Below are 23092 nucleotides of genomic sequence, written 5' to 3' on the forward strand. Positions count from 1 at the left end.
ACAAGATATTTGCCTAGGAGATATAATGAAAACTGGTTACAGGGAAACTGTAACTCCCTGCACAGCAAAATTGCAGGGACGCTCCAGCCTCATCCATAATGGAAAGGAGCAGAATGTGGTAGCCTCTGTAGCAAGGATCCCATGACAGCAAAGGACACACTGACAGATGTATCACAATTGCTGCTTGCTTGGTAGCATTGTAGAGTAACAGGCATATAACTATGTTGATTTCAGAGCCTCAATTATGCCTTAATGATTCTAAATTCTTCCCTTTTAAAGCTCTACATGCGCACAGTTATATAAATAATAGTTAAGTGCACTTAATGGTCCTACAGGTCAGCGTCCAAGCTTAATTGTTTCCTTTCCTTTCTTACTGGTTGCCTTTCCCAGATGGAGAAAGGATAATCTTGACTGATCTCAAAAGGTGATGAAGCATCTCCTTGCCCACTTGAGTAGAGACAGTAATTTGGACTTGCCAAAACTGGAGTCCTCTTAAAACACAAAGACTGGGCGTATGGAGAACAGACTTATCAAACTGCTTCAAAATAGTGTTATTTATGTCACATTTGCTTCCGTATGCAGTTAGACTGCAGGAGCAGTGCCCATTACTGCACTGTTTTTCACTGAATTTTCTTTCCCTTCTTTCTTCATTTTTTGTGCTTTATTGCTCTGCCTGCTTCCCTTGCCCTTGAGTTTATTTTGCTTTTGCATCTCCTGCCAGTGTCTATTTAGCAGACCAGAGCTCTAATAATAATAGTACCTGGCTCTCAGTACAGTTTGTCTTCTATATGTCTCCGGATTTTTTACATAGAAGGGAAAATGAGGCTTGCCCTGGTCTACAGATGGAAACCAAGAAAGCCAGATGGGAGAAATGTCCTGCCCAAAGTCACACAGCAGGCCTGAGGCAGAGCCAAAATGAGAACTGCAGTCCAGTTCCTGGACACAGCACTCAGCCAGGGCAGTGGTTAGACCCCGAGCTTTGGTCCTTGTTAATGGCACTGCAGTCTCCTAGCCTAGGCAGCTCAGGCTCTGGGGAAGGAACGTTAAACAGTGGGGACTGCCGCAAGCAGAAGCTGTGAGCCATCAAATAGAGGTTATGGCAAGGATTTTGTTAAAATTCAGAGGAGTTGTCGTCAGGAAGAGCATAGGGATGTCATTAGAGCAAATCCTGGTAAGCAGAAGTTCGTACCACCGGGTCAGAAGCTAGGAAATGTGAGGCAGTGGAGATCTGGATGGGAACTGCAGCTCTGAAAGAACTTGTCTCTGCACACAAGGAGATGGGCACTTCCCTGAATGCCTCTCAGCCCCTGGTTTTCCCAGGAAGCCTAGGTACTTTCTTAAGTCTCGTTGTGGGCTGATTTTTCTTGTAAGGATCAATTGCAACTAAAACTTCTGTTCATTTGAAAAGTGAAACTTTTACCCGCCGGAGTTGCCCTGCCGTTTGAGCTAACCTAGCCTTGCAGTAGGTTGCAGCCTTGCAAGGCTGTTATCAGCTCTGGCGTGCTGTGATTGCATCAAGCAGGCCAAGGGCCTGTGAAGTGGGAAGGAGACTTGACATAGGGGAGTGCGTATGGGAATGATGAGATAAACCAGACTTACCAGAAGGAAGGTTTTTCTTTCAACTGTCTTTGACTTGCGTCTTGTCATTGGCTTATGATGACAGTCGATACTGCTCTGACATTTTTGATGTATTCCAAACAAAGACCACTGCCTCTGGATGAGATGCTAACCTTGAATATGTGTATGTTATGTGATCTGTAGGTGCCACATGCTTCTTTCCTTTTCTACCATCTGCTTCCACCTGAATAGATGCTGTCTTGTTTCCCATCCCTGCTGTGCATAACTCAGTCAAATCTTCATCTTTCACTTCTTCCTGCACATGCTTATCTGTTCTTCTTCCCTTGCTAGAGCAGAGCAACTCATCTTTTGGACACCTCCCTTTTTTCTATTTAAAATTCACAAGCTTTCATTTTGAGTGAATGTCTTCTCCACATCACAAGGAGAGCACTCCCCAGGGCCTGCTATCTCAGGTGTCCCGTGCTATTGCAAGCCAGAAGGTGAGGTAGAAAGGTTTGTGGCTGCTCTTCTTAACTTGTGACTGCAAACGGTTGGGACCACCATGCCTTACCCAGAGCAGCTCATACTTCTGTCATCTCTTTCCCCAGCCATGCTAAGCATCCTTACGTCCACATTACCCCACTGGGGCTCTGGAGCTCTGAATGCCAGGACAGGGTGGATCTCTCTTTGTGCCAAAATCAGATCCTCAAAGTCATATAAAAATGAGTAAAGCCTCTTTCCCCATTTCGCCCTGCCTGATTTTGTGTAACTTTTTCAGAACTTCTCCAGCATTCTGTAGATTGATGGTAATACAGGGATTAGGGCAGTTTGTATAGGACAGGTTGGTTTTAAGCAATAAAGATGAAGAAGCAGGACTCTATGTTCACACAATGTGCCTCTTCAGGTTGTTTATTTACCAAGGTAGGGTGACCTGAGATAGACCAGAGCCTGCTTATTGCCCGCGTAAGTCCTTTACACATTCTGGCAGGCCTTTTGTCCTGTGTGCTAGGATGGTGTCCGACACGCCAAGAAGTCTGGGCAGTCTGAAGGTCTGATTCATGAAAGCACTTAAACGTATTTGGAAATCTCTTTGCAATCAAGAATGAAAGTATTATCTTGAATCAGTGAGCAGGTTATGGGAAAATGTGTTTGTGTCCTAGCCCAGTCCCGTGTACACCGAGGACCAGGCTATAAAAATGCTGCTTACAATGGGAGCGATGGCTAGACAGCCCTATATTGCAAAGTAAATAATCTTTGCTGGGGGGAGAGGGACAGGGAGGGGAAAATGTCCTTGGCTGCTGCTAACAGGAGGTAAATACTTGAGCCAGGGTTGCACTTTGTCTTTTTATTGTATGTGTCAGCAACTGAGTGCAGGCTCCTAGAACAGGGGAACTCTCCAGACTGGCTTGTCTTCATTAACGTCCTGATTTTATGGCGCTACATGACCGCTAACACAACATAACAATTCATTTCCCTGTCCCGCCTTCCTCTGCAGAAGGAAGGTTTGCCCTAGCTGTTGGCCTTTCAGCCAGGGCAGGTACCTGAGCTGGTGTTGCAAGAGACACTTGCACTTGTGCTGCCTGTGGCGTGCCTGTTCTTTAAGCAGATACTGGCCTATTTCCCCTCAGGCTGTAGTTCCAGCACCTCTTGCCAAAGCTGTGTTCATTTCTGTAATTTATTATAAGTTTGAGGGGAGAGATTTCCCACAGATTTTAGAGAAGTAGTTATCATTCCACCCGAATTTCTCATAGTTCTTAACATAGCCAGCTCATCTCCCCCTGCAGATGTTCCTCAAACCTCAGAACTTCATTCTAGCTCTTTATGCTGGAAGAAGGATTTTTTGCTGGGATTGTGCAGTGCTTTTAACCAGCCTCCTCTTAATACCAGCTCTGCAACCTCATGCAGCAGGCTTCTGCAAGGTATCGTGTATCATGCCCAAATAGTTCAGAAGGGCTAAACTTGCTGCCTTTTGTTATTTACATTAACACTGCTTTTGGACTTCTGAAAGAAGGAGATGAACATTTGAATCATCTTAAGGTTTTGTGTTGTTTTTTTTTCTTTTTTTTTTTTCTTACTGTTATTAGACATCTAGTGGCTACCAGTTGCTGAAAGAGAGAGGTGTGTACTTGTATTCAAGACTTCACATTTGGCTTACTTTTTATCCTTCTCTTGTGTGATGACACTAAAAGCTTTTGCGAGTAAGTGGACAACCTGCTGAGCTTTAATGCATGCTTTTCATTGAGTCTGAGAGTCTGATCTTCAAGAATGGTGAGCAGAGGATTGTTTCTGTGTGATCTAAACCAGAAGGAGCTCTGTATTCCCTCTTTACTCTGATCTGGATCTGTGCATATTTGCTACTGATTCCCATGGAGCCATGTAAAGGTATGTGTTAGCCCAGAGGGGAAGATTTTTTGTCTTAACATGGAGGGAAGGAGGACATAGGTCTTCTATGAACTCAGGGTAAGAAAATAGACCTAACCTTTACAGTGCATTCTGTATATTTACCGTGCTTCATCCCAGGGGAGCCGTGAATGTTTTTCGCTCTTAAAAGATTTATTTTAGGATTGTTTTGGTTTTGTGTTGTTCCTCGCACACATCTGAAGAACTCTCATTTTCTTCGAATCCAAACCTAGAGCTCTGCAGGGCTGTGTTGTGAAAAATGTAAGCAGTTATGTTCATATGGGGGGGCTCAGATCAGGTGATAAAGAGGTCAGGCTTGGCCTGTGCCTGCTGGGAGATTTCCAAGCTAATTTCATGTAGTTGGAAGCGTTGTCAGAAGAGGTATTTGATTTGAAAAGAGATCATTTGGATAAACCAAATAGTTTTGACCCAGTGTGAAAGAGCTCTGGAGCACCAGAGGTGCCAGCTTGCTATGAAGCAACGTGCATTGCTGTTATATATGTAACACAGCAGGCATCTCACAGACTCTGGAAGTATTGGGGCATTTCTGTACTGGGGGAATGAAATATTAGGGTTCTGGACCAATCCTTGTGGTTGTTTTATTTCTCTGTTGTCCTGTCTTGAGTTCCCGATGATCTGAACATTTGGCTTTTCCTCCAAACTAATGGCTCTCAAAATTCTGGGGCTGTGTACCAGACCACTGTACATCCTTACGATCAGATTTTTATAGTGTATTTACAGTAATTTTTCCCATCTGCTGATAGAAGGTTGTATGGCAAAGACCAATTTTCTCTTTAAATTATGCAGGGAACCTGCTTTCAGAGGGGAAGTATTACTGACCACAGTCATTGCTTATCCCAGTTTGACATTAGTTCTCACAAAAAATCTGAGTGTACGTAAACATTTTTGGCTGAATGCTCTCTTCAGTTGTTTTCGAGTTTTAGTCAAATGACTGTGAATGGTGTAGGTTCTTAACAATCAAATCTCAGAGGAAAAATAACCAGTTATTTGATGGGATGAATAGTGGAAGCAGGCGTTCACACATGCTGATGTTCTTTGCTGCTGCAAGCAGGGAAATGTCTTCATTTTCAGCAGGAAGGATCTTTCCAGGGAATGTTCAGTCCTGATCCTTTTATTCCCCCCACTCAGTTACACATCAAGTTATTCTGAATTAAAAATTTAGACAGATTTAACCATTTCCTTTAACAATTTTCATGCACTGATGTTCACAGCAATGGGAATTATTTTGCATAATCTCTTTCTGCATCATTCTCCTTGCTCTTTATAGATGCACTGGACTGGGGATGGGGCGATTCTGATTTATGCTGTTGTGGGACAGCAGTGTTGAGCTGAGAACAGTAATAGTAGCATAATCCTGCAAAGAGTTGCCTTAAATAAATAAGAAGCTGCAATAACTTTATTTTTTTTATTATTTGAGATACATTAAGTAATTTTAAGTGGATGGTTACAATAAATTACTATTAGGGTAGGCTTGGAAGTGAATTAGGGAGGCGATACAGTTAGAGCAGTTTGAACTTTGATTTCTTTTCACAGTACTCCAGTGGAACATGCTCCAAGTTATTTGTTACTGTTTTTTTCCTTGCCTCTATCCACCCTATATTTGAGGGGTCCTGTTGGGGTTAGCTGTCAGCTCCATGCTTCCATATTCAGCATGTTATAGTTTTTCCAACCTACCTGGCCATATATATAACATTAAAAGTGCCAGAGTTCTCTTGGCCATGCCTTTTGAGCACTAGAAATCATTGGCAAAGTCTGACAAAGAGAGTTGCTATTTCATGGAAGCCTCTGTGACTAAACAGAGCCATGTAAGGAAGATGGGTGAGTTAAAGAAAACAAAAGTATTTTTTTTTCTTACTCTGGAATGCACAGGGTGCTTGCTTTTAGAGATCCATGCGTCACCAAACCAGGTTGCATTCAATTTAAGCATCTGGGCTGTTTCTAAAAGCAGTCTCCTATTTTACAGGTGTGGTTTGGGATATATAAATGCTTAACTAATTGTGACTGCAAATCAAAGTAGTTAAGTGGCACAAATAGCACCAGCAAAATTGCTCCCAGGGTAAATTGCAAGCTCAAAATTAGTGACTGAGTTGAGGATCCTTTAAAAACATGATACTAAAAATAGGTATTAGTTCAGAAGGGCTGATGTAAAGAGTTGTTATGGTGAGAACCATGCAAGTGTTTGACTAGATAAATCCACCTCCTTCATCAATCTTCTTGAAGGTAAAACTGCAGAACAGGAACATGAAAATGTCACATCAATTTTTCTTTTTTTCTTTTCTTCCTCCCCTCTCCCCCCCATTTTTAAATTGACATCTTCTACCAGCAATACGCTGCCCATATGACATCCCTGCTGCAGGAGTTCACAAGAGCACTGCTAAAATGTATAAATCTAATGCACTGCTCTGTTCCTCCAGCTCACGGTGCAGAATTTAAGCTATCAGCTCTGCAGCTGCTTTTGCTTAGTCATGCGGGCTTAGAACGATGATCCATCTCTAAGGGCTATTTGATTTTCTTTTGCATCTTTTATAAAAATGATGAAATCTTCTCATGAAGAAGCCTACTTCTGCAGGATGTTTAGCTTCACAGATACCTGCCGTGCCCTGCCCAAATACCAGCCCTACAAGTTGGCTGCCGTGCTGAAGGTGCTGGGGGTTTGTTGGCTGCAGGGGGGCTGTAAAAAGACCGCACAGAGAATCAAATGCAAGATCCTGCATTGGATTCAGCATCCTGTATGTGGGCTGTCTGGGAGCTTCTTTTCTCTCATCTTGTCTTGTTGAATGAGCTGCTGTACTTTCAGTTTAGCACTAACACGTGCCAGGTATTTTAGACGTGGATACAATCAGTGGAACCTTGTAGAAAGAAAAAATGGCAACGAGCTGAAGTCTGCAGCAAGCACTCCGCTGGTGATCTACATCAGTGTTGCAGGTTTCCCTTGTCCATACAGGTGGCTTGACATTTCGGTGTCTGGCCACAGAAATAAGGAGATTCCATGGGGAGGCTGTGTGCCGTTGTGAGGGAGCCTTGCCTTTGTGTAAGGACACACCCTGGGAAAGCACGGGGTCCTGGTGATGGCCAGGACACATTTCCCTGTTTGACACACACAGTGAGTTTCGCAGCCTGTGCTAAAAGAAGTGGTGGAAAATAAAATTCTTTTCCTGGTTCTTCGAAGTGTGTGACTAATGGTTTGCGTGGACATTTTGACTTGCTAATAGGAATTGCAGCACTGCAAAAGTCCTGCTTGGTATCTCTACATCTCTAGACCTTTGGCTAGAGCCAGAGTTGGCCCTAATTTTTTTTTTTTTTCTTTTCCGCATTCCTACGTACCAGCTGTCCCCAGAAGTGCTACATTTAAAACCCCAAGAAGTTCAGTTTGCTTTGGATCCTGAGCTGAGACACCTGAGCTGACACCCCAGCCTGTAAATCCCATTCCGTTTCTTTCAGTCTCTACAGGCAGCTGTGAGAGTAAGAAGAACAAGTAGGGTCTGTTAACTTCTCCAGGTTTGTCCTTCAGTTCTCAGGAAATTATTATTTGTGTGATACGAGAATAGGGAGTTCTGTGGAGGAAAAGTGGATTCTTTTGATAGGTTGTTGTGGTTCATGTGCAAAGAGACTTGGCTGAGTATTGCTTACTCGATTCTGTGTGTACCCTTGTGTATGGGGGGTGTTCGAGTTTGGGTGTGTGAAGCGGAGCAGAGTTCAGCACCCTCTGCAGACAGGACCTTCCAGCTCCTCACAAGATCACTGAGGCTAAATCCATCACCGTGTGTTTACCCTGCTGGTGGTGAGCTGTGCTCCATCAGGTGTGGGTCTGCTGCTGTCCCCTGCCTCCTCCAGCTGCTGTCACCAGCCCATAGATGCAGGGGGTTCATTTCTGCTTTTCCCACCCAGAGCCTTCAGTTACTTCCAGCTGTGTGCTAACTGCTTTGAAACCCATGGATGTAATCATACAGCAAAATATTAGCAAATGTCATGCAAAGGTGTGTGTGTGGAGGGGGGGGGTGTGCAAAATAAAGAAAAAAATATTTAAAAGAAAAGTCTCTTGAAAAAAAAAACAGGAGGGAGAGAATTTTCCTGCAAAGCAGGTTGTCCAAAGTTGCCTGTGTTCTCTGAGGATGTTTCATGGCAGCAAAGGTGATAATACAGGATATTATACAATAAATGTTGAATTTTCCCTAAAAGCTCCCCAGTGAGATATTTCAATCATCTGCTAATGTTATACCTCCCAGTGGCTTGAACAATGCAGTGTATGACACTGAGCTGCAGAAATGTTTGCATTGTATGTAAAAGATGTTGGGTTTCCTTGTTTGGACTTACGGAGCTTGATCTTTATGAGTTCTTCGTCCAGAAACTAGGCTCCTATGTCTAATCACCAGGTAGATAAACTGCTGGCAACACCAGAGCAAGTTTTCCCCCAAGACTCAGTTTTCGGCTGTACAGGACTGCTAGTAGGAACCGTATCTGTCATCCCGGGAAATTGATGATGGTGTGGTGTCTAGGGAAGGGAACGGAGCAAGTGCTGAACTCAGACTGACTTTAGACAGGCCACCAGTCACTCATCACTCTCACCTGCTACATATTTAGGCCTGATTGAAACGGTCTTTTTTAATATGTTAACAATCCCCGAATTCACCAAATATTGTCTTTCCTTTTTCCCATTAATGTAACTGATGAAGCATAAAGGCATTGCATTTGCAAACCTTGCGCATTGCAGTATTTATTTCGAGGAGTTGTTTTCTAGGAGTACTCATTCTGCCAGAAATATACTAGTGAGAATAAATGTAAAAGCAGAGATTATTTAAAACAGGAAGGCAGTCATGCACAGGCTATCGAAACGACTATTAACCTTGGGTTCTTTTATAGAGGTCATGTTCTTTTATCCAGGGATGCACCTTCGGTTGCCAAGCTCGCTCCTGGATCTGCAGTTCAGCTTGCTATGGGAGTGTTTGTACAAGTCAGGGGTACCTTGGAAATTCTTCTGGGTAATAATCTCAGAAATAACAACTGTCAGACAGATCCCCAGTGCAGGCTCCACCGTAGTTATGATTATTTTCCTTTTGCAAACCATGGCAAATTAAAGCATTAGGAACGACGTCAGTATTTGAACAATTTCCTTAAAGAGGTTTATCACTTTCTGAAGGCCACTCAGAAACACGTCCTCTTTGTCTAAATTGCAGTTTATAAAAGCAAGAGTCAAGAGCATTTCCAAATGATGCCAGCCAAAACAAATCAATGATTAATTTCTGTGGAATCACGGTGGCCACGTGGAGGGCTGAGAGATGCTTCCTTCCATGCTCTTCACAACCCTTCTTTCTTCCATGCGTTCACAACCCCTCTGCTGTGCTCAGGCCACGGCTGATCGAAAGGTGATGGTGGCTGCCCTGCGCTGTGCTGGCTGCACAAAGCTGCGGGAGGTAGGATGTTGTAGGGTCTTCTGTATGTTGTAGGGTCCTCCTCTGAACTTTTCTGACTTGCTCCCATGTCTTGTTAGACGTTGGGTTTGGGTGGGTGCCTGGAAAGCCTGTCTCTTGTGGCTAAGAGAAGCATAGGTGGAGTTAAGTGATGTGCTTTCACAGAAAGGGAAAGGAGCGTGGTACCAGCTGGGAGTGTGAAGCCTTCTTTTTGGCCAACGTTTTATCCTCCTCTATGGTACATCCAGCCTCCTCCCTGACCCCACGGTGCTGTAATGGTTCGGCGTTGCCTTTCCTGGCCCTTGCAGCTATTGCTGGATCCGATCTGACCAGACGCGCAGCATCTGTGACTGCAGGCGTAATGACTGGGGACATAACATAAATAAGAAGCAGTTCAGGGGACAGGATAAGTGAGAGCACAAATGGTTCCTTCCTTGCCTTTTTAGAGAATTGGTGACTCATAATGAAACTAGACAGCAAATACTTCGTTTACACTGGCGACACTCTTGGCCAACGTGTCTGGCCCGATTCGGCCAGCCCCTGCCTCTGTGCGCACACATTTTGCCTTCACATGCCTGCCCCTCACTTCCCCCTTAGGGGACAAGTTTTAAAGATAATCTGCGATATTCATTTGCTCATTCTTAAAAACGGGGGGAGCGTAAAAGCACGTGAAGGCAGGTTGTGTGTTTTATCTTTTCCTCGTAATGCAGAAGCAGTCGGCAGAGGTCAGTTGCTGGGAACCACTCTGCAAACTCACCGGCGCGCGGTTAGCTCGTGGAAATGAAAACCACCAGGAGTGTTGTTAGGGCCGGAGCTTAAAAGGCTAGATCTTCATGTGGATAACAGATTGTAATAATAATCTAAATTAATTCTTGGGAGGGAGAGAAATCCTGAAGCCTGAGGGCTTAAACCAGCCTCTAAGTGATTCAGCTGCCTGCGTAGGGATTTTCTGTACTTTCCTCGGAAGGATCTGCTCGCTGGCACTGTCACAGGCAGGATACCAGATTACACGGCTTTCTTATCAGTTGCCATTGTTCTCGTGTTTTTATGAAGTGGTCTCCTGAGGTTACAGGAAAGGTCTTTTACTGGGGGATTCATTATTCTGTGTACAGTGGCAGCGCCTTGGGCAGAACGACGGACACTGCTGTTAGGGAGAAACTGGGAGATTCCATCGAGAGAGCAGCTCTCCCGTTGCTGCTTTGAAATGAAACCCAGCCAGCACTGCAGAAAGTTCCTCTGTAAAAGGAATGTGGTTTTGGGTGGTAGCTTACATAGCAAGAGCTGTCATTGAGCTGGATGCTGCTGTATTTCTCATCTTTTCTCTGCTTTTCTGCCATCTCAGAAAAAAAGCAGGAGCAGGACACTACACCGAAATTCCCTCTGAAATCAGCAAGCAGTGCTTTAGAAGTAAGGGTTTGGGGGGTGGCGTTAAGAAATGTATGTGCTTCCTCCACAGATCTGTCTGTGAGAAGCACTAAATCCCCTGGGAAAGGGGAAATTTGGAGGAAAAACTTTGAGGGAAGTAAAACCATCCCAGGCTGCTTGCTGGATTAACACCCAGCAAAAGCAGTTACCCACAGCTGCTTTTACATCCACATCGTCTGTGGATTTTAGCATGTGCCTATTCCGCAGTGATTTCTATTCCTACAAAAAGTGAATTAGTGTAAAGCCACACGCGGTGAAATTTTAAAAGCAGTACCTCATGGCAGTGCTGTGTACACTTGAGAACCAGGTAGTGAATAAAAATCAGCTACTTCAGATGTTCTCGCCAAGCTCTTGTGATAAGGGGTAATATTTTCACCCTTTAAAATTCAGTTTAATCTGGCAAATATTTGCCTTCCTCCAGATAACTCGGGGCAGATAGCGTAAGAGCAGGGTGAAGTTGGTCTGTTTAGAGAGATCTGATCTCCATGAAGGAAGTTGGCTACAATACAGAGATGAATCACCATTTTCTCCCTGCAGACCAATACTTTTCTTAGTTATTGAGGTTATATTGCTTTTAAAGGATACAGTTTTCCTGATCTGCCAAAAGCACTCTTGAAGATGTATATGGCTTGAGTTGGAAAGGTAACAATTCTGCAGGAGAGCAATGCGAAAGGAGTTTGCTGCCAAACCCTGGCACACTTTTATTTGCACGTGTACAAGCACACACTGTGAATACAAGTACTGGTCCCGACGTCTGTGCTCTGCTCCTGCACTTTAGCAAGATCTGGAGTGCACTGGAGCAAAGTCTAATTTCATTCTTTTTCCCTGACCAGAGTAGAAAATGTTTGTAAATGAGGCTGTCAGTGCCGAGCTAGTTGATAGCCAATTACCTAATTAAAATGAGAGTATAGCCATCTTCCTTTCCAAACCAGGAGCATGTACTTTGGCAAGCCTGCTGTAGATGGTACAGCAGCTCCCTAAAGAACTGCAATACCAATAAAGAAAATCAATGTGTCCCGCCGGCTGCCCGGGGGGGATGTGTCCTCCCCATGCACGGAGCAGCGTGGGTCTGCAGGGCTTTGATGGGGGGCTTTCTCCTGCCGCTCTCAGCATCCCCTCGCTGCCCACTGGCATCGCCCTCAGGGCTGGCAGCCTGAAGATGCCCCGTGAGCCTGGAGCCGTGCTGGAAGGCGATGGCTGAGGGGCTGCTCCTGGCTGGGACTGCTCGCAGAAAGAGCAGCCAGGCAGCACATCCCCTGCCCTGCCGCAGAGCTGGAATTGACTCACCTGATCTGTGCCCCAGCTGCTCCTACAGCCTGCTGCGAGGGATGCGTTTGGTCACTACAGGGATTCCCCAGCTTTGTAAATACAACCAGCAGCTATTAGGAGCTCATGGGAAGAGGTTAGCAAGGCACTGGTACTGCGGAATAGTCATTTATTTGTGAGTTTCCTTTTACAAACAAACCCAAACAAACCTGAAGCCTGAGGAAAGCTCTGGGATAAGAATATATCGGATATTTCTTTTTTAGCAAGTTTCCATGAGTGCCATGGCATGAGAAGCTCCTGATTCCACTTTAGAGAGAAGGGGAAGCACTTCCTATGGTATTGTTTTTCATAGGAAGCTGCTGCTTTTGGTAAATTAAATGTAGCAAAGAATTTATTAGTAATACACTGAACTATTAATGCATCTCGCTTTTTTCCTGTTCTTTCATCGCTCCAAAGAGGAGGTTTTGAGATTGATTTCTCTTTGAGACAGAATGACTCCTACCGAGCACTAGTTAATGATTTGAAATTAAAATGTTCATTGAGGTGGCATGTAGGATTAGTCTGGTCTGGTGGCCAGAAGGGATGGGAAACCCCATTTTAGGATGAAAACACTCTGAAATTGGAAGCAAGGACCATTGTTATACCAGATAAGAATGATACACCCTTCCATTAAGAGAACAACAGATTTGAAGCATTTTTGTTGCTAGTTAAATCTGATTCATGGCACGCAGCACAAATTTCAGGGATCAAGGGATTTAGATTATTCTACATTATCAGCTTTAGGCTGTCATTTCGTGGTGTGTTTAAGTACACACTGTGGTTGAAAAGACTTCGTGGGCAAAGGTGCACACAACTGTTCCTGCCCTAAGGAACTCTTCCTGCCCTAAGGTCAGTTTTCCATCCTCAGCAGCTCCCCAGTTTTGCTCTCCTGATGGCCACACGAGCTCTGGTGCTGGTGCAAGAGAAATGAATAGAATACAGATCCTTTGATTTTGTGGTCATTTAAATGCTTTTCTCTGGCTCTCTTTAGCCCTGCACCCTGGCTCTAGGGACTTCACCCTGCCCTCATCCCTGCCAGAGCTTTAGTTGGGATTTGAGCTCTTCCATGGACGGCATGTGTACAGCACATCCTGAAAAACTGCACAGAAAGGGAAAAACAAATCTCCTTTCAAATGTGTTCTTCTTCCTGAATGCTAGGAGTGATGGCTGGCAGTTTCTGTACCAGCAGCTAAGATCGTTTTATGTGTGTTTCGGTCATGTTGAGGCAAAACCAATCTTGTAGAAGTGTCGCTCATAATATCGCAGTGCTGAAAAGCTATTGACCAGCTGCGTACCTCTGGGATCTCCTGTCTAGTTTGGGATTGACCAGAACAAAAACAAATCCATCCTAATTGGCTAGCTAAGTTAATGAGGTTTTCCTGCCACTGATTGCTCAGTGGCGAAAACCAACCCCATGGGCACCGACGTGCAGCCAGGAACGGGTGGGCGACCCTGCAGCGCCCTCAAACAGCAGAGCTGGTCAAGTCAAATGGAGAGGAAACTTCCAGGGTACAAAGCTTCTGTTAACTGACCAGGTGCTGTGTTATTTTACCCTGAGAGTACGTGTGGGCAAGGACAAGGTCCTCTGTAGTTTTAGAAGCATAACTTTGTGAACCACATTCAAGCTTTTACAAGTAATTCTAGGAGCAATTCAGTAACACATTAATAAACCATTACCTAATCAAGCTGGCAGAAATGATGCAGATGCAATTATGTCTTTTTATTTTAAAATTTTATTTATATTTAGAATAATGAAGGAATAATCCAGACCAAAGGTCATTTTAATATATTATTCAGCCTTCCATTGTGATCAGTAGCACATGTATAAGAAAAATAAATAAATAAACAAGACAGGATCATGGTGATAATTCCCTGGTATAAATTATCCACTGGATAGCTGAGGACTTTATAAACAGGGGGATTATCTTTAGTAGCCCTCAGAGTGGACTTTTTCTAATCCTGTTTTGGAATAACATAAACCTCGAGCTCCTGTGATAACATCCCAGTGTTTAGTTAAGTTCTGTGCATAAAGTATCTCCTTTTGATTTGAATTTTGCAGCTGCCTCTTGGTCAGTCTCCTAATGACGAGGTATTTCAGGTTTGCCCTTTTCCATAGCATTCATGGTGCCAGACCTCTTCTGTAGCCCCCACGAGTTGTCTGTTTCCCAGTATGTTTCATGCTTTACTGTGAAAGGACCTGTTTTATCCCCTGGACAGTTTTCTGATACTCTCTTTACTTTTCCCAGTAATAACCCTTTATGTTTTAGGGATGCAGTAAATTTACGAGTATTAGAATGTGTTTACTGGCAAAGAGGCTCTGATCTGTGGTGCACTGGGGATTCGTAAACAGTTACACAGAAACAAAAAACTCAGCTCTAATGTCCACTGAATCAGGCGGGAGTCCTTCCATTGACTTTGCTTAGGAGTCTAAATCAAACTGCACTAAAAGCTTTTTGCAGAAATACATCTCCAAGTGGAAGTGGATATAAAACAAAAATGGCTTTGACTTATTTAATCATTCATTTCCATACTATAAGAAAAGCAAAATCAGGGTTTAAACAGACAGAGAAGCTCATTTTCTGTGTTCTGCTGCTAAGTGTCAGCAATGTTATGTTGTTTTAGGCAATAGCTTTGCATGCTTTTGTATGTCACTGCCATGGAAAGCAGACTGCCATAGCCTGCTGTTCCTAGCCCCTCTTTTAGGCCACCATGTAGTGAAGCAGAATGTGGAACTGACCCAGATGTGAAGATATTTTTGATGGGGAGAGTCTGCTGGAGAGACACAGTGGTGTCTACTCTTCACGTGTTCTCACATGCAAGTTTTAATCCCCCAATCAAACATACTGCAGAGCCACAGGAAACAAAAAAATCTGCTACCAAACACACTTTTTATTTCATTCCAAAACATGTTCCTTGCTGTTGGCTATCTGCTGGACTCCCAGAAGCAGCTCACTGTGGGGTTAGGCCATTGTAGGCACAAGGAAAGCGGAGGACTTACACCAGAACCCTTCCTTTCGATTGCTGCCTGCAGCATTGTATTAGGAAGCACATCTCTAGTAACACAGTAGCTGGTTTATTGATGTTCAGGTTTCCAAATCCCTTTAAAACAGTGGCAATGTAATCACTGTAATTCCCAAAGTGAGAAGCAGAAGGTGGGTTTGTTTTTTTCTTTTCCCTTTTTTTTCTTTTTAAATTTCATTGCCTGTATAGAGCTGTTCAAAATTTAATCTAGTAGCAAGTTAGCTCCTGCATGAAGTAAATTTGCTGGACATCCAGAGAGACTGAACAGCACAGTAAAATGCAAGCTTTTCCTTTTCTGTTTTAGATCTTGCTGTTATACCACACTCAGCTTCCAATTCACAGCCGCGTTTTCCTTGCCTCCACAGCACTGATTGCCTGAATCAGAACCCCAAGACTGATTTCAAACATGGTTTAAGACATTTTAGCCTCTTTGCAAGGCCCAGGTGAAAGGAGGATCATTACCAGCATTTAGGGAGCACTGGTGTGCTTTGGACATGAGGACCACAGACATGATGTAGTTAACATACCAGCTTAGGCAGGCCTACAGAAAGCAGGCTGCAGCCACCGTGTTTGCTTGAGGTTTCTGTGGCAGGCAGTATACGTGATAGCGAGGCTCATGTTCTCTGCAGTGCATTGTACCTGATCGTTTCTGTGTTCCTGGCTTGTCTACAAGCAGCAATACTGCTGGCTGCAGGCGTATGCCGGCCTCAAGCCTTTGGTGACAGCGACAATCAGGGTCAGCAGCCGGCAGCTCGGCTGTCACAACCACCCCTCGCTGCTGCTCAGACCTCCCTTTGTGCTCTGAACAGCTCTTGAAGTCAGCTCTTTGGCAGAGCAGAATGACAGTATTCACATCTTACAGGTGCTCGCGGGAGGATTTGTGGAGTGAACGTTCAGTGTTTGATCTGTAGCTGAGTGATGTTGTCTTAAGCCCACTCGTGTGAGAAGCTGCAGGCCGTGCCCGTCTGTGGGCCGCAGCGCTCCTCGTTAGGCATGCTTTCCATTCTCAGGCCTCGCCTTCATTAGAGCTCTTTCTTGTAGCTATTGCCTAGGCTTTGGGGACTGAAGAGGGATGCATCTCCATCCGTCAGCAGCAATGCAAAGTGAAATATGGCTCACAGCCATCCATCACATACTCATCCCGTATGGGCCGGTGCTGTGCTGTGCTGTACGTGGCAGTTCTGAGAGCTCCGACTTCCACCTGGCCGCTGGGCTGTGGTTGCTCTTTGCCGAGCACAGCTTCTCTCAAAGCTCTGGGGTTATTAGCGTGTTATTGGACTGGTCTTCTGGTTATTCTTGCCTGATTTTCTGTTTCCAAGGAGTGGATTTCCCTGCAATTCCCCCTGAAGCAATTATTCCTGTTGGCTGAGGGGAACAAAGCTAGTCTTCAGGATATCCTTTGCTGGGAATATAAGGGCTAACTCTCGGAAGGGTCTGGGTTCTGCAGCGTGGCAAAGGGGGGGAATTACCAGCATCGAGTCCTTCCCTGGGCGGCATCTCGTCTGATGTTGAGACAGACGAGGACTTGCCAGGAAAGCTGTGTGCAGGCCTCGTCTGTCTTTACAGGCGCGTTGTTGTAACTGGGTTCTGACCCTGTCACAGCAAAGGGAACCGAGCGGCATCGTACAGCAGCCGTCTTCTCGATGTAAACACGTATGTCGACGCTGTGTGTGTATATCTTCACCCTAAACACGTCGCTTACATTTTGTGTCAGTTTGCTCTAAGGAAAACTGGCGCCTCGTGGTGCAACATGCTCCCCGTGGAGAAGAAAGGATATCTTGGAGCTTGAATGCTGGTGAGTGGCATCTGCAGTGAGGGAAACACAACCTGAAGGGTCCTGCCAAACAGGGAGATACTAGAGAAATGCAAACAGTGTGAGTAATCAGGTTCACACCTTTTAAAGCACTGCTTTCGTTCTCATTAACGTGCTGAGGATGCGAGCACACAAGGGTTGGCAGTTACGGAATTCTCTGTTTGATCTCATACTTCGTTCTGGTCTGGGGGAGCTTTCCTGGCCATGTCAAAACAAACATTTGTACCTAAGTCCAATTGATGTGGTGTGTTCCCAAGCCTTTTTTTTTTTTTTTTTTTTAATGCTCCTGGGTTTGATGCTATTAGTATATCACAGCTTTGCACAACATATGGAACTGATGGTGTGTTTCAAAGCTCCTTACACTTGTCAGAAACTTCTAGTCTGCACGATAGTCTGGAACCCAGTGATCTTGTGTTTTGCACTTGGCAAAATGCAGTAACATGATCCATCTGTTGGCTGTTGAATCAGAAATGAAGTAAAACAAAATCCGTGCAGAGGGTGATATAGCAGCATACCTACAGTAGAGTTTGTGATAATGAGGATTTGGAGGCTAAAGTTCTGTGCAAACAATTGCATTGTAAGAACTCATCATCCGTCAAAGGAAGAATGTTTTAAATCATGTTGCTGAGATTTCCCAGGGCCTCGGATTGCCCTGTAGTCAGACATCTCTTTTCCCTTGATCACATCACCGTGTTGTGTCTAAGCTCTCAGGTTCAATGATAAGCTGTGCCAAAGGATCTTTGTTCTTGCTTGGCTCATATGGTGCTGTAAGAAAAAAATCACTCTTAGTTGTGATAGTAGACTTTCAAAAATACCTTTAGCATAGATAAGGTCCTGTAAACAGGACACTGCTGAAGCTGGAAGACCCACATGGGTTTGAGATTTCTGTAGTTCATCTTGGGCAGGTCCCTTTTCCTGTGTCTTAATTTCCTTACCCCTGAAGTAGAAATTAATGATATTTAACTTCCTTTCTAAATTGTCCCAAGCCTCACTGTGATTAAATGTGCTGTGTATGTGCTGAGGAGTATTATTATAGCATAAAGCTGTAATGAAAATGAAAACAATCAAAGAGGCACTGGAAAAACATGTCTTTGAGACAGTGGGGCTGGCTGGGCTCTTGGAAGAGCTTTATTCCTCTGCAGGCAGATGTCAGCGGATACCAACAGCAGCTTGAATAACACAAGCCCAAGTCCCTGGTGTAGAAATGGCTCCAACAAATCCCGGCGGAGCAGCGTCTCATGCAGAAAGAGCAGGATTGTGCTTGCACACACCCGTAAATTATCCCATCTGAGTGAGCTGGGTGTTCTGGTATTCTCATTGTTTGGAAATTTGTTGTTGGGAGAATATTAACAACCTCGCAGCACATAGTTCTCTGCTGTGTCTAGGTGGATTGCCAGTCCCTTGAGGCAGGGGCTGTCTGGGTTTGCCTTCCACACAGCCAAACACATTGTCAGCACTCAATTAGATGTGGATATATGGTTTCATGCTGACTCAGAGCTCAAAGATAGCCACTATTTTTTTCTTGTTGAGCATCCCTGCTTAGAGCAAGTGAGCTATTTTTACCGGAACCTTTCTAACATTTTTCCTGATAGGAAAAAATAAATCCTGCATGCTTGAAGTCAAAACCAAAAGAAGGGAGCTTTTCCCGGAGGTGTCTGTAATGTTCTCAGCCTTCCAGTAAGGGAGAAGTGCAGTCCCTGCGGGTGTCAGTGTCAATGCCTCTTCCCTCAGGGTTACACTACGTGGGTGACCTGGGAGCAGGAGAGCCCCCCTCGGAGACACAAGCAGCCGATCAGTCCACGTAAGAAAAGAGCAATGGAGACAGAGGCAGTAGTGTCTTAGGAATCAAGGGGTGCAGAGCTGATGGGTCAGAGCCCTTACAGGCAACAATTGCAGAGCAAAGCTGATAAATTTGTGTTTGGAGGGAAAAGGAGAGAAAAATAACAGCGACCCAGTCTAGTTCCAGTAGGCAGAAACATTCTGGGGCTGTTAACTCAAAGGTCTGTGCTTTCTCTTTCTCCCCTCATCTCCTTTGCTTCCACTTCTGGGCTTTACTTTCCCGGTGGTTACAGACAGCTCTTCACAGGGGAAGGCGCTGGCTGAGTGGCAGCTCCCTGCCTGCAGTCCCTGGGAGATGTCTGAAGCACACAAAGTACGCAAAGAGGCAGGGGAGGATGCTTTCCATATCCACTGTGTGCTTGGCAGAGGAGAGGGAAGGGAGTGTAAGATAGATGGTTTTTAGAGCTATGCATTTTTGTAATTCCAGCTGTGCACAGAAAAAGAAAAAGCTGGGCAGTGCTGGCTATGAAGGTGCTCGTGCACCTGTACAGGGTGGGACAGGCATTCAGAGGCAGAAATAGACACCGAGCCATCCTGTTTGGCAATTACCCTCTTCCTGCATTCTCACCACGGCTGGCATTTTAGTGGCTAAGCCACAAAGGGCGGTATGAAGACAAATGTGATCTCCTTTTGAAAATACCTGTACTTAAAAGAACCTCCCTCCTGAGATGGCATTCGTTATGTGTCACACGGTAATTTGCTCCTGCAGAAATGTATCTCAGCTCCACCCGGCGCTGGGACTGAGCCACTTCTGCTGGCACTGTTAGAGATGGAGCACTAAGAAATAAGCTGCATGGCGTACTTAATGGTGACTGACGTTGCTATACCTACCACAGCTGCTCTGAATGCGGTCCCTGCCTTTTCAGTGTCTTATCCCAAATCCCAGTGGATTCCTAACTCTGCCCTGGCTTGCTCTGTACATCTCTTCAAGAGTTGGTAATGTTCTGAGAGGGCTTTAAGTGGAAATGGAAGAGGAGCTGTTGATTAGGAAGAGGCAAATGAAATGCCAGCTTCTGTCACAGTTCTCTCCTAACACAAAAGATTTGTGGCAGGGGGTTGATCCGGAGCAGCAGCTGCTGTGGTGTCACTGGGATGCTCACAGGAGTGGGTGAATACAAGAAGGAGAAAATGCTGTGGGGGAGGCAGAGGAGCAAGCCTGGAAGAGTCTGGCACAAGCAGCAGGCTCCTTTACTGGAGTACACCCCTCTGCATTGTGCTGTGGCCTTCTCTTCCCAGCTGAATGCACAGGTAATTTCCCGTCTTCTGGATAAGATCTGTCCTTCATGGTGTTCACTTGTCTTAGAACCCCAACTCCTGCTCTGGAGTAAGCCAGGTTTCCATCCCATCTGGTAACATGGCCTAGCTTCATTCACCTCCACTCAGCCATTGCAGCCATTGCAGTGACTGTAAAGTCACTTTTTGTTTGTTGTAGAGCTGTGTCTAGTGTTCAGGAGTCTCATCTGTCATTTGCAGGAGTAATTGCAAAAATTGATTCATGGGAAATGCCTGTAACAGGCAGATCCTTTTGACAGATCGCACGGCCATCATATTCTGCATTTATTTGAGTCAATCAATGCTTTGATGCATATTTGGGTCATAAATACTCTGATAGCAATTGCATTTATTATTATGACAGCTGTGTTCTATTATCTATTATTTATTAGGTTCTGTTGTCCTTCCGTTTTACACCTTGTGGAGCTGTCAAGTTGGCTGTTTACTGGTGACAAAGCTCACAGCTCATTTCAGAACAGAACCTTCCAAAAATAAATTTTCCAAAGGGATTTGAGTAACAGCAGGCTATATGCTGTTGGAGAGGCACTGGACAATCTTTTTTGGGTTTGTTTTACTGGAAAGAGCAGGTTTGTGCTTTTTTGCCTACTTTTGCCCAAATTCCAGAATTAGACTTCACATTTATCATCCAGAGGTCATTGAAGCTAATAAGCCGGCTGATTAATGTGAATTTTGGATCACACCCTGTGTGTCTCAGATTTGAATTAATCGGGTTATTCAATATTTGAAATGGTGGGATGCTGACTTGGATGTTTCTAATTTTCCCTTAGAAGCTCTTTTAGCTTTATGTCTTTTTACATCATAAAAACGGCAGGAGATCTGATTGTGAGGCGAATGAATTTCGGTGTCCTTCCAAGGGCAAGGCCAAACTGCAGTAGGCAGAGGCAGAGTCATTTTCTGCTCCTCATTCCCAATAAACAGCCACATACCCTGTGTGCCAGGAGGCTGCACCAGCTTTGCGAGGTGCCAAGCACATTGGTGTTAATTCAGGAAAAGCATTTAACCACGGAGCTGATGACTCTAAAGTGCTTAATATAAGCATGTGCTTAAGTGCCTTGTTGGACTGGGGCCAGTGCAGTTAGACCCTTGCAGTGCTGAGGTTTGTAAGCCAAAATTTGTGCTAGCTTAACAGCAAGATCGTCCGTACTATTACTGTGATGTAATACTGCACGTACTTCTTTTTGCATATGAACATTTCTGTGTTTTTATCTGTTTATTTTACTGTAGGAGCAAAAATAGTAAATCCGTAATTCCCACCATAAACATCACAGTGCAAAGTTGATATACACACAATTGCATGGCTTACAAAGTAGATGTAAATGGGTATATATTATTTATAAAGCAGCTTTGACATCTTCATACATTAAAAAGGAAGAGACATTTAGATCATTTCACAGTTGAGCATTCTGCATATTTTTGGGCTATCATGTATCACCATCCATGAAAATTTCATAATTTGTGTCCAAACCACTTTAATTGTATGCATACATTCCAACCAAAGGAGTGTGCAGCCTGCTCTTGCCTTTTTTTTTTTTTTTTTAATTTATTTTCCCCCCACCCATTTCCACTCTTAAAATAGATGGCTAAGGTAGGACACTGCCAAAAGCCCACCCTGCCTTCCTGGAACTACCCAACGTGAGTCATAACTCTGTGACCAAAGGTGGGTCCCCAGGTATTCCAGTGTCCCACCCACATCCTCCCGGGTTAGCTGAACCCAAGGCAGGCAGTAAAAGCCAAAATTTATCCTGGGATAACTAAACAGCACTAAAAGCAGTGTAGTTGTTCTCATCCAAATCTCTCATCAAATCTCTAATGCAGACAAAAGCCAAGTATAAATCAGCCTGGTTATTTCTGCAAAGTTCCACATGAATGGTGAATATGGTGTGAGCACCGTGTTTTAGGTGTTTTCGGTGGTGTTACAGGTCTAGGCTGGAGGAGTGAACTCTGAAGCTGAGGCGATTTTGCAGGGGATATTCTACCAGGAGCCTCATTCCTACATGCCAGAAGGTCTTGGGTTAACGCTTGTTGTTTGCTTGTTTGTTTGTTGGTGTTTGTTTTTTTGGTGGGGAAGCCTGGGGGAATGGGAACTCATAGTCTTTCAGTTAAAGACATCCCTGGCCTGTGAGGGAATTGTAGGTCAGAACTGTTTCTTTTAGTGAAGTAGTTGCTCAGGGACGTGTGAAAATACAAATTCCATGCTAGTGAAAGCACCTAAGGAGGAGAACTAGACCTTTCTGCCTAACTACAGGGCTGGTGCCAGTACGATGAGCCTGGCAGTAAAAACCTTTTCCTTACTGCCTCATGATTGCCTTAATATACTGGTAGGATGGATGAAAGAATTTCAGTTTTTGTGGCCTGTTTCTCTCTGGTTTCTGCTGCAAGGACCAACAAGGAGCCCATGTTTTGCTTTCTGTTTAAAATTCCTTTCAGCCTTCACTTCACCTTCTCAGGGATGTTTGTGCAGAAGCTCTTCATTTATTCTGCCCTGGTTTTGCCAATCCCTGGATTCTGTGCTCACAGCAGACGGTGAAGGTCTGGTGTTTTCAGACTTAGCACAAGATCAGTGCCTGAAGTTTCTCTGGGAATGAGAAAGCTGGTTGATTAAGAAGACACTGACTTCTGAAAGCCTATCAGATCGCCTGACTTTGTAAGCCAGGGCTGCAGAACATCTAATTACATGGAACTGCTCTCTAGAGGATTTGGCTTGCAGAAAATTAGTTTTCATGTTCTTGGCCTGATGTTTATTAATGATTTCTTTTCTTTTCTCCCTTTGCAGTTTTCATCTGCAGTTTCATGGTTGCGGCGCCCATCTTTGGTTACCTTGGGGACCGTTTCAACAGAAAGATCATCCTGAGCTGTGGGATCTTCTTCTGGTCAGCTGTCACTTTTTCCAGCTCCTTCATCACTGAACAGGTAATATCTCTGCAAAGGCACTTTGCAGGGTGTCCTGAATTGCTGGACAATATGTTCCTAACAACACCCCGTGACACGGTGCTCAAGTGGAAGGTATCCC

At 44.5% G+C, this 23092-nt stretch overlaps 1 protein-coding gene across 3 annotated transcripts in view; it reads left to right on the forward strand.

Annotated features, from left to right (window-relative positions):
• The window catches only part of LOC101791126 (sphingosine-1-phosphate transporter SPNS2), a 135321-nt gene that overhangs the window by 38259 nt on the left and 73970 nt on the right, over positions 1–23092 (forward strand). For all 3 annotated transcript variants that reach the window (XR_003492749.3, XR_005260377.2, XM_027445956.3), the window contains exon 3: positions 22856–22992. Coding sequence is in view for 1 of the 3 variants with exons in the window: in XM_027445956.3 (XP_027301757.3) it covers positions 22856–22992 (137 nt within the window). In the remaining 2 variants the exon portion in view is untranslated. The remainder of the gene's footprint in view (positions 1–22855; positions 22993–23092) is intronic.

The sequence above is a fragment of the Anas platyrhynchos genome, chromosome 20 (assembly GCF_047663525.1).
Source record: "Anas platyrhynchos isolate ZD024472 breed Pekin duck chromosome 20, IASCAAS_PekinDuck_T2T, whole genome shotgun sequence".
Lineage (NCBI taxonomy): Eukaryota > Metazoa > Chordata > Aves > Anseriformes > Anatidae > Anas > Anas platyrhynchos.